Source organism: Nilaparvata lugens, chromosome 1, assembly GCF_014356525.2.
Source record: "Nilaparvata lugens isolate BPH chromosome 1, ASM1435652v1, whole genome shotgun sequence".
In the NCBI taxonomy this organism is placed as follows: Eukaryota; Metazoa; Arthropoda; class Insecta; order Hemiptera; family Delphacidae; genus Nilaparvata; species Nilaparvata lugens.
The window spans coordinates 39,448,488-39,465,345 of NC_052504.1; the positions used below are offsets into that span (position 1 = coordinate 39,448,488).

Genomic DNA, 16,858 nt, shown 5'->3' on the forward strand with positions numbered 1-16,858 from the left:
TTTCATGTTAGAAGCCTCTCGCTGAAGACAAAATATTCTTGATGAACATGTGTGTGTGTGTGTATGCATGATGAACATGCATTTACCCATATGTTTGACATACATGTCCTACTATTAGTGGCCAGCATAAGAGCGTTCAACGAACAACCTGCAGAGGCTCGAGATGGATACATCTTTCATCCATTGAATACTATCAGGTCATCGGATATACAGTGATTTCAACACTAAAATATGAACTGTATATTATACTGTATAACCCTTATTAAGGTGGTGAATATACTGCTGGTAGGAACCTCAACAAACTCAACCCTAATAAACATTACAACTCATTTCTTTCAAATTCGTCTGAATTTTTTCTTCAAATATGAATTAAATAGCTAAATGACCTTTGTTAACTATCCTAGTAAACGACCATAGTCAATCACTATAGTAAATGTCTGGATTAAATAGTTTCATTTCCTATTGGAAAATATTCCTTTTTTGCTGAAGATGGTGTTTGCAAGAAGCATTTGACCATTGTTGCGTTACAAAGCGACGGTAGACTCTTTCGACTTGGTTCAATCGACTCATATTTTAGTAGATTCATCAAGGTTGGGCCACTGTAAGAAGCGATGTTTGTATGGGTAGCAACCGACAAAGCAAAATGTCGCTTTTTAAATCGGCCCGTCCACAGTGAATTCACCAGTCAATTGATCGGACTGTGAAAGTAGAAAGAGTCTAACGTCTCTTTGTCATGCAACAATGGTCAAATGCTTTTTGCAATATTTTGAACAGAATCGACTTTACACCGAAGGTGTCACACTTTTGATTTACTCACACGTTTACAACTTGAGTTGAATTTGTGTAGTTGAATGATTGATGCGTGTTGTCAGGTCGACACACGAAGTGGTCTCCTGCGACGGGAGCCTGCTGGCGCTAGGAGGCAACGATGGCAGTTCGTCGCTCAACTCAGTGGAGCGCTACGAGCCGCGCCTCAACAAGTGGACGCTAATGACGTCGATGCTGACGCGACGCAGCTCTGTGGGCGCCGCGGTGCTCGAGTGCTTCAACATTGAACGCAGCCTGGTCAGCAGCACCAGCACTGCCCCCTCCACTAGTCCCCCATCCACCACCAAAAACATTTGATACTGATCGTCATTCTCCCGCTACCGACTCTATTCCATATTCTCGCTCACCAGTCGATGGTAATAGGCCACGATATACAGTGTCCCACCAAACGTGTAAAAGCCCAACACCATACATTCTACACGTAATTTGCAACAAACCATTTTCAATTAATGTTCTTATATCGACCTTAGTTTTCAGAATTTATATACTTTTCGATATTTTTGGAAAATGTCAAAAACTAGAACAATCAAAATGTAATTCTAAGGTATGATTGGTTGAAAAGAGGAAGAAATTTCGAATAAGATTCATTTCACATTTTTGAACTTTTTATGAGCGCTCCAAGTTGAAAAAAGTTCAAAGCCATATTTGTCGAGTTCAAAGCCAAATTTCAAATGCAAATAAAAAGTTCAAAAACGTCAAAGGAACAAATTATATGAATCCTAATGGAAATTTATTTCTCTTTCCTTTTGAATTACATTTTGATTGATAGCTTTCTAGCTATTGACGTTTTTCAAAAATATCGAAGAATCTGTATATCTCGAAAGCTAAGATCGATATGAGAAAGTTTTGCTTGACTTTTTATGTTGCAAATTTCATATAGAATCTATGGTCTTCGGGTTTACACCTTTTGTAGGACACTCTGTATATAGTACAGATACTTTAGTCAAGAAAGCTCAGTTTTCTCTTGACTGAAGCACCTATACAATAATAGGGAAGGCTGTGGACACAATATGGAGTAGCTTGTCTTTGGGATCTCTCTAGTATTAAAAAATGTACTCCAGCTTAATGCCAAAGAAAACTCTAATCCTTAATGGGTTTATACCATAGAATTAACTCGAAACGGACTTAGGATATTTTGATGTGATTAGGAGATGCTTGTAACTATTAATAGACCCGTATCTGCTTGTTGAACGAGTTTGTTGAAACGATCAGAAAATAATATATTTTGTGAAGGTAAAAGGGAAAATGATGGCAATACAATGAATAAGAGTATATTTTTAAGAGGTGAACTCCTCAAGTTGAAAGGTTCAGGATGTTTCCAACTCATCTATTTTTTGAGCAACTAAAAATAGTTTCGTTCATTCTATGTCAATATTATAGCTTGAAACAAATTTTAATTGAAATCTTAAAATTTACGTTGCCCATGATTATTTTAACTATTTCACAACATAAATGAAAATTTTCTTTTTAGGTTACTTATTTTGTTATAAGAAGAATTAATACATCAAGTTTATTTCCACTGTGAAACTTTCAACTGAATTATACATAGCAAAGTCCTGAATAAGTGTACACTTGAAGTGTAGGACTTCAAGTGATTTTATGAAAGTATGAATCGTTCAAGGTAATAAGCAGTTTCAAATGCTGATGATAGACTAGAAATGAAATGTTCAAATTCTGACACAACAATTGAAGTTTAAAAAACTACTTGATAGTGATAAGGGAAAAATTGCACAATGAGCCAACAAAAATAATTTCCTCGTTCGTGATTTTACCCTCTTTACAGATAAGTAAAGAAACCAATCAGATGAATCACTTTTCTAAAATATTACTGAACTTAACAAATTCAATCAATTCTAGATCTGAATCAGCCTATTGTCTATTGCTTGATCTTTTATTGTATATAGAAAAACAAATGAACTGAAAATAACCATGTCGGATGAAAAATTTAAAAACAAAATATTGCATAAAGGATTCGAAATATCAATTTTTTATTGAATGACATCCATGTTTCCCATAAGATCATTAATTGCACATGAGAACAATATTTGACTTTATTCCATCATTTATCATTCCGATTAGCATTCAGAAGCTGTTTTTTTCGACAAAGCTATTTACCAAAGCTGAACCCTGAGATACTAAAGAAAAAAATGTAGTCGAAACAATTATTCGTATACTATTATTATTTATTACGTAGCTTACTTTAGCTCTAGGTAAGGATTTATAAGTGATTGTGTAAAACATGAAAAAGCTATGTTACTTGTTGTTTTATTTTAATCAATTAATGTTTTCGTTTGAAGCGCTATATGTTTCCAATGTTGTTAACTTGTCAATTAGTCTCATTTAAGGTTCATTCCATAGTTGAAAAGATTTTCATTCAAAGAACTAGGTAACATCAGTAATTGAGATGAATAAGAAGCAGCTAGGAACAAATATGTTTTGGATGGACAAAGACCCTTAAAACTGCACTATTAGAGGAATTTAGAATGTTCTACTTTGTATCTTAGTACAGTATTCATCGATTAAAAATTATTTATCATGATTTGGCGAAGTGAGCTCTATCCATCTTATTCAATAAATTTACTGAAAGTACAATTATTCTAACTATCTAGATGCATGTGTTATAAACGAACAATCAATAAACAATAATCATTCTTAACATGTACATCATGAGAGCCAAGCGGTAAAAATTGCTAAATGCTTGTAACTATGTAAATTTGAAACAACTAATTTAACTGTATATGATCAACAGTATTTATGTAAAACATAGTTACTGAATCAATTACTATTGAAATGTAATAATTATCTAGATTTGCTTTATAGAATGCTGTTTCGGAGCCATTATCTGTGAAGTGATCACTGCCATAATTATTATTGAATTGACGTTTCTAAATTTTGTTACATTGATACTTTGTTTTAAAATAAAATGCGACTCAACTGACAATGTCTCTTACTCATTTGAGATTACCGATTCATAAAGCTGGAGTGGAAGTCTGATATAGTTGTTAGTTTAATATTATTAAAACCTATTTTTGAATTACGAAGTTTCAAACAGTGATTAAAAAAAATTGAAAATTGATGAGAATATAATGGAAAGGTTTTTATTACTTTCCTTGCCCTACGACCATAGGTAAGGAAAGTATTGCTTTCCAAAAAAAATTAAGGTACCCCAATTTCAAGTTTTTACTTTCCTTGCCCTACTACCATAGGTAAGGAAAGTACTGCTTTGCAAAAAAAATAAGGTACCCCAATTTCAAGTTTTCTATACGTTTCAAGGTCCCCTGAGTCCAAAAACATGATTTTTGGGTGTTGGTCTGTGTGTGTGTGTGTGTGTGTGTGTGTGTGTGTGTGTGTGTGTGTGTGTGTGTGTGTGTGTGTGTGTGTGTGTGTGTATGTCTGTGAACACGATAACTCCATTCCTAATTAACCGATTGACTTGAGATTTTAAACTTAAGGTCCTTATACCATGAGGACCCGACAATAAGAAATTCAATAAAATTCAATTCAAGATGGCGGAAAAAATGGCGGATAATTACTAAAAAACCATGTTTTTCACGATTTTCTCAAAAACGGCTCTAACGATTTTCTTTAAATTTATACCATGGATAGCTATTTATAAGCCCTATCAACTGACATGAGTCTCATTTCTAGGAAAATTGCAGGAGCTGCGTAATATTCTCGAGAAAAATGGCGGATAATTACTAAAAAACCATGTTTTTCACGGTTTTCTCGAGAACGGCTCAAACGATTTTCTTCAAATTTATACCATTGATAGCTATTTATAAGCCCTATCAACTGACATGAGTCTCATTTCTGGGAAAATTGCAGGAGCTGCGTAATATTCTCGAGAAAAATGGCGGATAATTACTTAAAAACCATGTTTTTCACGGTTTTCTCGAAAATTACTCGACTGATTTATTTCAAATTCATACTCTGTATAGTTATTTATCAGCTCCATCAACTGGCATGAGTCTCCTTTCTGGGGAACTAATGGGGGGTTCACCCCATCCTTGAGAAATGGACTTTGTAACCTCCTTCTCGTGCATGAGGTAGGTAGGTAGAGCAGTCTATAAAAATAACTCATAGTTGAGATATTTCATCTGTAGAACAGCTGTTTTGACGACTTTTGAAAAATCATCGGATTATACAATATTTACACAAAGGAAAAAGTACTCTGAAAACAATTATATACACACATATACAGTAGTCTGATCGTAGTTTCAAATAATTATGTTGCCGACAATCGTCATTATGTTATTTCTCTAAATTATTGTCGTTTAAGAATGAGGCTCCCAGTTCAATGAGCAAGGAAAGTTGTGTGAGTATACCACACCAGATTTTTATTCTTTCAATAATGAAGATAATGAGATAATCAAGAAAACGTTTTTCATCGATTAAAAAGAAATATTAACGAGATTTCAATTATCGAGTGACCTGGCTGGCTTTTCCAGTGTTTTCAACTCGCGCATAATTAATTTCGGGGCCTTTAGTAGTATCTCAAGTCACAAGGACGGGAAGGGCCGTTTTGCAGGCGAGAATGATGTTTCTAGTCGAGGCGTTAGCCGAGACTAGAATTTCATTCGAGCACTGCAAAAGATATTCACGTCCAAGCAACTTACACTATATTTTGTCATAATAATCTGGAAAAGAATATTTCAGAAACAGAAAACATTACCTGCTTGTGATGACATTACTACATGCATTTTATAAACATAACCTAGTTTACAAGTTTCGAATCAGGAATTTCTTGATTGTAGTTGACAAAACATCCACCTGGAGCGCTAAAAGGCGGCAGTTTTGCTGTTCCAAATTCGGAACTAGGAAACATACTCGACTGTAAAGAAAACTTATAATTTTATTACAGTACTAGCAGGTAACCCGTGCTTCGCAAGGGTCTATTTTAAAACTTGACAAACTAAAAACTTGACGTAATGAAGTCTAGAAGAATTGAAAATAGGCCTATAAGAATCCTCGGTTGATTAAGAATTTATATACAACATTTCAAGTAAATCAGTAGTTCAGATGTGATGATGCGTCAAACATAATTTTCCTATCCTTTACACGTGTATACTACGTGTTTAAGCCAGTTCTATAATATAATAAAGGAAATGAATGAGAATTTGAAGGTTTTGAATATAGAAATTGGCCATTTTTTGTGTATTGGAATATTGGCTTAAGTACATTCAACAATAAATTTTTCATTTTTCGACCGAATATGACTTATTATGCATGATTTTGGACCGCCTTGACGAGACGAGAAGAATGAAGTGTAGTACGATGAAATCTGAGCATTGCGTCAAAAGTTATGAGTGTTTGAAATTTTGATCCTTGAGGTGGACTTAAGCGCGCCTCTCCACTAGGAAATACTGAAATGAAGTGCATCTAACGGGTGATTCTCATAGAACATGATCTCGTGAACTTATGTCATTGTGCGAAATATCAATGTGAGGACAATGTAGTTGGTGATGATGGTTGAAGCTGAAAATTAGGTGTTTTTCACAATACAAGAAGCATTGTTGTCAGGTGTACCTGGAAATCTATTTGAGATAGAGCGCTCTCCCTAATTTCAGATTGTAGAGCACAAAAATACGCCCCAGAGGGATTTTGAATTATACATCTAAATGATAACAATCGGAAGATATTGTTGATCAAAAACTGAAATTCATCAAAATTGATTTTTCCTTCAAATTTCACTCATTTTTGAAAAATCATAGCTCAGTACTCATTGGAGATAGAGAGTTTCCGAATGATCTCATTTTATTCAGGAGATTTTAATCTAAAAAAAAGCAAGAGCAAATTTTTCTGCCCGATTACGAGATTTGGCAGAAATAGCTGAAGACTGGAGAATAAGCAGAAAATACGAGGTTTTCGGGCCACCCTGTATCTAGCACAAGGGAATTTTGGATGAAGAAATTGGTTCTGGACTTCTCTTATGTACCCAAATAATATATTAAAAAATTAGAACTACAATATAAATTGCAAGCACACCCCCTTTTTTATGTCTATATTTACTGGACTATATGGATGATCATTGTTATTTTACTAAAAGATAGAATAAGTTACGTAGTTTCCCTTTCAGAGGGAGTTTTGACAACTCACAAAACTCATTTAAAATTTGAAGATATAACGAAAAGGTGCATATATGACCTTGTTTTTTTGCTCAGCTTGCCAAAATAACCCTAATTCCAATATTAAAATTTTTGACTGACTGTACAGTGAGTCAGCCATTCTACCAGGGCTCGAATAATTTTGGAATTTTTATTAAATAAAAATGGAAGAGAATAATTTCTTCATGTAAATATCAACACCTTATTAAAGGACATAATCGTTAACTGCATGCCTTTTCATATTGCCGATACAGCATTGATGAAACTGTAGACGTTTATTTAGCACTTCGTCTCAAAAAAACTGTTCTAGCTGAAAAATTAATAATCCATGCCACGTGTAGGCCTGTACATTGCATCAGGAAAACGAAGTTTCAAAACTATGTTTTTTTCTAAACAGTTGTTTTTGAGATAATTTCTTTGATGCAGCTGTCACATTCACCATAATCATTATCTTCTTCTTCTTCTTTCTCTATATCTATAAAAGGCTAAGCCCCGACAGACTGAAATCACACCACAGCCCAAACTACTAAGCCTAAAAACTTGAAATTTTGCACAATTGTTTATGGTAGCCTCAAAACATCCACTAAGAAAGGATTTTCAGAAATTTGCCCCCCTTAGGGAGCTGGGGCCCCCCAAAATTTTGTACTTTTTAACCGCTCATTTTACAGCAAAGTCATAAAGACCTTTTTTGTTCAGCTATGAAAAAACTTAGATCTATGCAGAAAAATTCCGACCAGGAGCACATAGGGGTCCAGGAGAGGGTATTTTTCGAAAATTTTCATGGAAAATCACACTCCAGCCCAAACTACTTAGCCTACAGACTTAAAATTTCGCAATAATATTCTTCAAACATGCTAGATGCGCACTAAGAACGGATTTTGAGATATTTTGCCTCTAAGGGTTTCAAAGGATGAAAAAGGATCAAACTAAGTAAGCTTATGAACCTGGTACGGTGAACGCCATATGGAAATGAGATAATTTATTTATTGACATGTGATATTCTTACATAATATGTAATCATTGAAAATAACAAAATAATATGATAGAAATTCGAAACAGAACATCTGTTCTATTATTGCTTTCTACCTGATTCCACTTAACCTCAATAATATTGTTCTGATAATTGATAAATATGTTAATAATATTATTATCATTATTATTAATATAATAAAAGTATTGTTTTAATAATTAATTATTATTATGATGAATATAATAATAGTATTGTTTTGGTAATCAATGAATATTTTTATTTCCACAAACTCTGCTAATGGTGAATGTGGAACAGCTGCATCAAAGAAATTATCTCAAAAACATATGTTTAGGAAAACCATAGTTTTGAACTTCGTTTTCCTGATGCAATGTATAGGCCTACACGTGGCATGGATTATTAATTTTTCAGCTAGAACAGTTTTTTGAGACTGCTAAATAATCAATCTGCAATTTTATCTATGCTGTATAAAAACGCATGCAGTTAATATGTCTTTGAATATATTTACATGATAATTTTTCTCTACCATTTTTACTTTCCTTGCCCTATTATAATAGGTAAGAAGAGTATTGCTTTCCGAAAAAAACTAAGGTACCCCAATTTCTAAGTGTGTGTGTGGTGTGTGTGTGTGTGTGGTGTGTGTGTGTGTGTGTGGTGTGTGTGGTGTGTGTGTGTGTGTGGTGTGTGTGTGTGTGGTGTGTGTGTGGTGTGTGTGTGTGTGTGTGTGTGGTGTGTGTGTGTGTGTGTGTGTGTGTATGTGCGTCTGTGTACACGATATCTCATCTCCCAATTAACGGAATAACTTGAAATTCCGAACTTAAGGTCCTTACACTATAAGAATCCGACATGAACAATTTCGATCAAATGCAATAAAAGATGGCGGCTAAAATGGCGAAAATGTTGTCAAAAACCGGGTTTTTCGCGATTTTCTGAAAAACGGCTCCAACGATTTTGATCAAATTTATACCTAATATAGACATTGATAAGCTCTATTAACTGCCACACGTCACATATCTGCAAAAATTTCAGGAGCTCCGCCCCATCCATTTTAGATACCCAATTATAATGCTTCAGATACAATTTAAACAAAAAATTTCAACAGGAAAAAATTGAGCATGAAAATCTCTACAATTAATGTTGAGTAACATTTTCACCTAAAATTTAAAATAAGCTCGGAATTCGAGAAAATGTGATTATTCAATTGCAAACGGTTGGCAACTGTTGATTCTATTGAATCATTCACTATGAAGAGATAGCAGGCCTCGTGTGTCTCCAGCGTTATTGTCCTGTCACCAGCTGGCTCAGATCTTGGAATAGTAGACTTGAGATGCGCGTGCACACTAGCGTCAGATGATCAATTTTTATAACGGCAAGGAAAGTTGTGTGAGTGCGCCACACCAGATTTTTAATTACCATTTCAAAAATCTGTTGTGGCGCACTCACACAACTTTCCTTGCCGTTATGAAAATTGATCAACTGACGCTAATGTTCCCGCGCAACTCAAGACTACTATCTAAAGATCTAAGCCAGCTGGTGACAGGACAATAACGCTGCAGACACACGAAATTTGCTATCTCTTCATAGTGAATGATTTAATAGAATCAACTAATTATTTTCAATTTTAGGTGAAAATGTTACTGAACATTAATTGTAGAGATTTTCATGATCAATCTTCTCCACTTGCAATTTTTTGTTTAAACTGTATCTGAAGCCTGATAATTGGTAATCTAAAATCAAACTTTGCATAGATGGGGCGCAGCTCCTGAGATTTTTACAAATATGGGACTTGTGGTAGTTGATAGAGCTTATCAATGACTATTTTAGGTATGAAATTGATCAAAATCGTTGGAGCCGTTTTTCAGAAAATCGCGAAAAACCCGGTTTTTGACAACATTTTCGCCATTTTAGCCGCCATCTTGGATTGCATTTGATCGAAATTGTTCGTGTCGGATCCTTATAGTGTAAGGACATTAAGTTCCAAATTTCAAGTTATTCCGTCAATTGGGAGATGAGATATCGTGTACACAGACGCACATACACTCATACACACACACACACACACACACACACACACACACACACACACACACACACACACACACACACACACACACACACACACACACACACACAGACCAATACCCAAAAACCACATTTTTGGACTCAGGGGACCTTGAAACGTATAGAAATTGGGGTACTTTAATTTTTTCGCAAAGCAATACTTTCCTTACCTATGGTAATAGGGCAAGGAAAGTAAAAAATTATTCAAGCCTTGATAGAATGATTGACTCACTGTACAGTCAGTCAAAAATTTTAATATTGAAATGAGGGGTATTATGGCAAGCTGAACAAAAAATAAGGTCCTATGCTCTTTTTCTATATTTCTTCAAATGGAAAATGAGTTTTGTGGGTTGTCAAACTCCCCCTGAAAGGGGAACTATTCATTTCATCCTATCTCTTAGTAAAATAACAATGATTTCTGCGTTGAATAACATCTTTCTTGCCAACAAGAATCGAACTCTTTGTGAATTTACATATGACCTACACTTTAGATTTATATAATTCTATTAATTGAATTCATGGAAATTGAAGTGCTTTTTTCAGTCAGTTTATGATTAGTTGATGAAATTGATTATCAATAAAAAAATTATTATAATTTCATCAGTAAAGAATTAGTTGAATGAATTGTCGATGTACTGAGTTTTTTGTCAACAATAATTTAATATTGGTATTTATCCAATCAGTATTTTTTTCAGAAGTTATTTCATTTGAATTAGGAAATATTTATAAGCTCCTATCAATTTATCATTCGTAACAATGAATTGTTCAAAACATGAATTTAATCAAATAAAAAATGGCTCATACTTCTGTATTCATGTTCGCATGTTTTCCACTTGTGATGGATAGCAAAAATATTGTATGGCGAGCTGCACGGCGAATTGTAATCGAGGGCTCTGATTGGCTGAAAAGTTCAGCGTTCGGAGTGCGGTGAGGCGAACAGTTAGAACAGAGCCAAGCGGCACGGCGAACGGTTCGGAGTACGGTACGGCGAATGATTAACAGCTGATTTTTAACATTATGAAACATATGCTCATGTTCACTGGAAGGCAAGATGTTCGGAGGAATGCACGGTTTGCTGCGCGGTTCGAAGTTCGGTTCGGCATGTTTGGACGCACCTTTAGTTGTTACAGGACATTTATACAGATCGCAGGCCGAAGCAACAAAATAATCTATCTTCTTCTTCTTTTTCTTCTTGTTCTTCCTCTTCTTCTTCTTCTTTTATCTATATCTATAAAAGGCTAAGCCCGGACGAACTGAAATCAAACTACTGAGCCTAAAAACTTGAAATTTCTCACAATTGTTTATGGTAGCCTCAAAACATCCACTACGAAGGGATTTTCATAAATTTACCCCCCTGAGGGAGCTGGGCCCCCCAAAAATTTTACTATTTAACCGCTCATTGCACAGCAAAGTCATGAGGAACTTTTTCGTTCAGCTATGAAAAAAAATAGATCTATGCAGAAAAAAATTCCAATCAGGAGCACAGGGGGGTTCAGGAGAGGGCACTTTTCGAAAATTTTGATGTGAAATCACACTATAGCTCAAAATAATCAGTCTACAGATATAAGAATTTGCACAAATATTCTTCAAACATGCTAGATGCGCACTAAGAACGGATTTTGAGATATTTTTCCTCTACGGATTTGAAAGGATGATAAAGGATCCTATTATAAGTAGTAAGCTTATAAAGGTGAACTCCGTATGGAACTGAGATAATTGACACATGATATTCTAACATATGTTGAAATCATTGGAAAGTTTCAAACAATTTCATCAAGCGGCTGATCAAATTGATTTTGCGTTGATTGAGAGCGCAAGCTTGCCACGTGTTTGTTCCATTGTTGTATGCTTGGCAAGTTCGGTTCGCGCCTTCTATCAGCTGTATATGGAGTCTCATACATTCCGATCAGAACAGAGCACAAAGATTTTCTTTGGTTAGGAGTTTGTTGATAATTCTTTTCTCAAGTTCAAATTTTATTGCCATCACATTGGAGACTTTCTTAATAGACAACAAGATTACAGAAACAAAATGTCAAACATATACATACATTTATTTGTAGCACGGCCAGAAAAAGACAAACTTGAGTACTAGCCGTGAGTTTATTAATATAACTTATTATATATATATATATATATATTATATATATATATATATATATATATATATATAATATATATATATATATAAAATTAATGGCTTATAATCTGAAAATATAATATGGCATATAATCTGAAAATTAATGGCTTACTGCTCCCTCATAGAATTTATAGTATTTCTGGTGATTGAGCCTGTCTTTTTCAGCATTGACTATTAATAATAAAGCTTAATTTACAACTAGCTTACTCGACAAACTTCGTACCGCCAATGTATCTCATGTCACACTTGACTTTATTTGGTGAATCATGAAATTTATCTGACAATCAATATTTTCATTTACGTCTCAATACGGACTTCCTATATGCTTAGTCATGCAGCATTCATTATAATATATATATATTTTTTTAATAAAAATACGAGTTGATGAGAGATGCGAGTGATTCCTTATATTTATCCAAATGGTTATTCATAATATAGTAGTCGGAGTCATTGCATTCAAAAGTTTTTTATTCTGTACGGTAGCTAATAAATTTCATACGTATTGATTGTCCATAATGTATCCAGAGTCCATAATTGAAGTAATTGAACTACTGAAAATTAATGGCTTACTGCTCCCTCATAGAATTTATAGTATTTCTGGTGATTGAGCCTGTCTTTTTCAGCATTGACTATTAATAATAAAGCTTAATTTACAACTAGCTTACTCGACAAACTTCGTACCGCCAATGTATCTCATGTCACACTTGACTTTATTTGGTGAATCATGAAATTTATCTGACAATCAATATTTTCATTTACGTCTCAATACGGACTTCCTATATGCTTAGTCATGCAGCATTCATTATTCCTAAAACATATTATTCTTCTCAATCAATTGGTAGTAATATCTATCAGTGAAGTATTGAATTAAAAAAAAGAAAGGTTAAATCAGTGTTTCAAAGATGAATTCAATGTTTTCATAGCTGTAGATTGTCGATATATGGTCCAGGAAATATGCGATGTACGATGAATCACACAGAATTCCATTTCTTTCCATTTTAGGATGAATATAAGCTAAGCTAAATTCAAAAAAATTTAAATTATTCTTTCATTCTTCAGTAATTAATGAATGCAATATGAACAACTCTCTTTCATTAGGTGAATAATTTTTTTCAACATTTTCCAGTTTCTCAATGATAGGGGAGTGATAATATTATATGTATAGCTCTTCTAAGGAACAATTATCAACAGCTGGTACCAATCAACTACACCTCAACTCCAAACTACCGTTTTAATACCAGTGCACAATTTATCATAGGGTGACGTGTTTATTACAGCTGGTAACTTTAGATGCTAAATCATATTATCACAATAATATGATCATCTTTCCGCTCTTCGGTAACCGCTCGGCCGAAAATTTCGAAAACATAGGTCTGTAAAATGGATTAATAAATAATTATTCTTAGCCCCCCTATTAAAATTTTTGTTCAGAAACCATCCCCAATATTCACACAACATATTCCCAAAGTTTCATGCCATTATGTCAAGTAGTTTCCAAGTCTACAGGGAAAAAACAAACATACAAACAGACATTATTTTTTTTATAAATAGATTTTCATCCGGCTCAAACAAAAGACTCGTCTCTAAAATAATGAAGGTAGAATGATAAGGATTCAGTTCTGTTGTTCTAACATTTTTTCAAATCACTTTCAAAAAGTTCATGTAGTACCTACTAATGTGTTTGAGACACTTCTGGCGCTATCATAGTTTCACCACTATTCTGTTCCACAGTCCTATCTCTTGCAGTCGTTAACTATATCTATAATAATTATATAAAGTAAAGAGCTGGCTTATGAACGTACGGGATAGGAAAATTATGCTTGACGCATCATCACGTCTGAACTACTGGATTAATTAACTTGAAATTTTGCATATAGATTCTTTATTAACCAAGGATGGTTATAGGCCTATTTTCAATTCTTCAAAATTTTATTACGTCAAGTTTTACAACAGATCCTTGCGAAGCACGGGTTCCTGCTAGTTATTATATAGAGTTTGTGAAAATAAAAATATTTATTAATTATCAAAACAATACTATTATTATATTTATAACTAGCAGGAACCCGTGCTCCGCAAGGATCTATTTTCAAACTTGATAATCTGAAAACTTGATGTATTGAAATTTTGAAGAATTGAAAATAGGCCTATAACCATCCTTGGTTAATTGAGAGTCTAGCCTATATGCAAAATTTCAAGTTAATTAGTCCAAAAGTTCAGACGTGATGATGCGTCAAACATAATTTTCCTATCCCGTACGTGTATAAGCCAACTCTTTACTCTATTATAGATATGGTTAACGACTGCAAGAGATAGGAGTGTGGAACAGAATAGTTGTGAAACTATGATAGCGCCAGAAGTGTCTCAAACACAATAGTAGGTACTACATGAACTTTTTGAAAGTGATTTGAAAAATGTTAAAACAACAAAACTGAATCCTTATCATTCTGCCCCCATTTAGAGAGGCTTTTGTTTGAGCCGAATGGAATCTTCTATTTTCTATATATACAGGATGATTCATAATTATTGTAAAATAATTCAATACGTGATAGTAGAGGTAAAAATAAGAAGAAAAGTTCTTATAAACATATATCCATAAACGCTTCATTAGGGAGCTATACAGGGTGAAAGATTTCGCCCGGAATTCAGTTCCTCTGGTGAAAAACACCGATGCTGAATTGTTTGGGGACTAGTTTTTAAAAAACGTATGGTGGATTCATATGGAAAAATATCTGAAAAATTGAATAAAACTATTCTGGAAGCTGTAGTATGAGTAGTTTTTGAAAAAAAAGTTAAAATATGCAAGAAATCTACGTAGAAAAACACAGACTTCTTCGTTTGATGCCCAATAACTTTCTTTAATGACCAGTAAACAAAATTTTTTTTCAAATAAAAGTTGTAGAGAATTTAAATTCTGAAAATAATTATGTAAGCTGTGTAAACTAAATTTAAATAATAGTTGAATAAAATGTATTCTAATGTAGTACATTAAACCACAAAAATTTGCTGTTTTATGAGGAGAGAACTAATAACTCATAGGTTGTAGCTGATTGCAAATAAAACATGGATTTGAATAACAGCTGTTCCAAAACAGCTGATCTATTTTGTTTTAAATAAGAAAATATTCAAAAGAAATTATCAGCTGAAAATTATTTTCAGAAATATTTTAGCTCACTGTTGAACAAAACAACAAACTGTAAGTTAGGCCTACTGTAACCGCGCTGTGTTTTTGTTTAATCTATTAACCAGTCATTTGTAACCATTTCACTTTGCTTTTTTGTGTTGAGTGTTAACTTTTTAAAAAACGGCAGGTAACTTTAGACATTATTCATACTCCGAATTAGCTGACGTGCATTTAATGTATGGGATGGGACACAGTAATAGAACTGAAGCAAGACGTTTGTATCAAGAAAACTTTCCTAACCGAGTATGTCCAAGTTCGAGGTTTTTTGCTACTATTCATCAACGTCTGTCTGAAACAGGTTCTTTGATGTCCAAAGAGCTCATTTATGCAGACAGACCCCGATCCACCTGGACTGTTGAGTTAAAGGAACAAGTTCTTAATGAAATTTATGAAGATCCAGAGAAGAGCACGAGAGAATAATCAGTGCAGTTTAATGTCAATCAATCTATTAGTTTGAGGATCCTAAAAGAGCAACAATTACATCCATACCACCTCCAGAAAGTTCATACTCTATTGTCACGAGACTGTATTCCCCGTGCTGGTATTTGCCGATGGTTTTTAGAAAAAACTTGTTAACCCAAACTTTTAAACAACCGTTTCATTTACCGACAAGGCACACTTTACAAGAACTGCTATCGTTAACGTCCACAACCAACATATTTGGGCAGCTGACAATCCTCATGCCATCAATCCTAATTGTCCACAAAATCAGTTTTAAGTAAACATTTGGGCATAATCATAGGAGATCATCTACTTCTGTTCGAGCTTTCTCCCAGGCTTAATGGCATAATCTACTTGAACTTTTTGAGTGAGGGCTATTTATCTTACTAGAAGATGTACCTCTTCAGTTGCGCCAATACATTTGGTTTATGCATGATGGAGCTCCAGCACACTTCAGTGTTGCTGTTCGTGAACACGAACACCTGAATCACAGGTTTCCATATCAATGGATAGGCCGAGGTGGGCCAGTACCATGGCCAGCTAGGTCACCACACTTGAATCCTTGGATTTTTATCTTTGGGGACAATCTTTGGGGACACTTGAAAACCTTAGTATACAATACTCCGATTGATACAATTGAAGAACTCCGATTGAGAATTTTGAACGGAATAGGAATGATAATTAAAGCAGACTCCTGGAATATTTGAACGGGTCCGACAAACGAAGAAGTCTGTGTTTTTCTACGTAGATTTCTTGCATATTTTAACTTTTTTCTCAAAAACTACTCATACTACAGCTTCCAGAATAGTTTTATTCAATTTTTCAGATATTTTTCCATATGAATCCACCATACGTTTTTTAAAAACTAGTCCCCAAACAATTCAGCATCGGTGTTTTTCACCAGAGGAACTGAATTCCGGGCGAAATCTTTCACCCTGTATAGCTCCCTAATGAAGCGTTTATGGATATATGTTTATAAGAACTTTTCTTCTTATTTTTACCTCTACTATCACGTATTGAATTATTTTACCATAATTATGAATCACCCTGTATATATATACAGGGTGTCCCAGATAAGGTGTAAACCCCGGCTACCATAGATTCTACATGCAATTTGC

General features: G+C 34.2%; 2 protein-coding genes across 4 annotated transcripts in view; one reads left to right on the forward strand and one right to left on the reverse strand.

Moving 5' to 3' along the window:
- The window catches only part of LOC111048053 (kelch-like protein 17), a 56,745-nt gene extending 52,976 nt beyond the window's left edge, over positions 1-3,769 (forward strand). Inside the window, exon 14 of the mRNA XM_039433666.1 lies at positions 873-3,769. Within this exon, the coding sequence (XP_039289600.1) occupies positions 873-1,125 (253 nt within the window). The 3' untranslated portion in view covers positions 1,126-3,769. The remainder of the gene's footprint in view (positions 1-872) is intronic.
- Positions 1-16,858, reverse strand: part of LOC111048052 (ATP-dependent RNA helicase DDX54) — an 82,403-nt gene that overhangs the window by 23,578 nt on the left and 41,967 nt on the right. The window contains exon 14 of one of the 3 annotated variants that reach the window (XM_039433448.1): positions 6,172-6,191. The exons of the other annotated variants lie outside the window; for them this stretch is intronic. The gene's annotated coding sequence lies outside the window, so the exon portion shown is untranslated. Of the gene's footprint in view, positions 1-6,171; positions 6,192-16,858 lie in introns of those variants that run through there. 3 annotated transcript variants of the gene reach the window in all.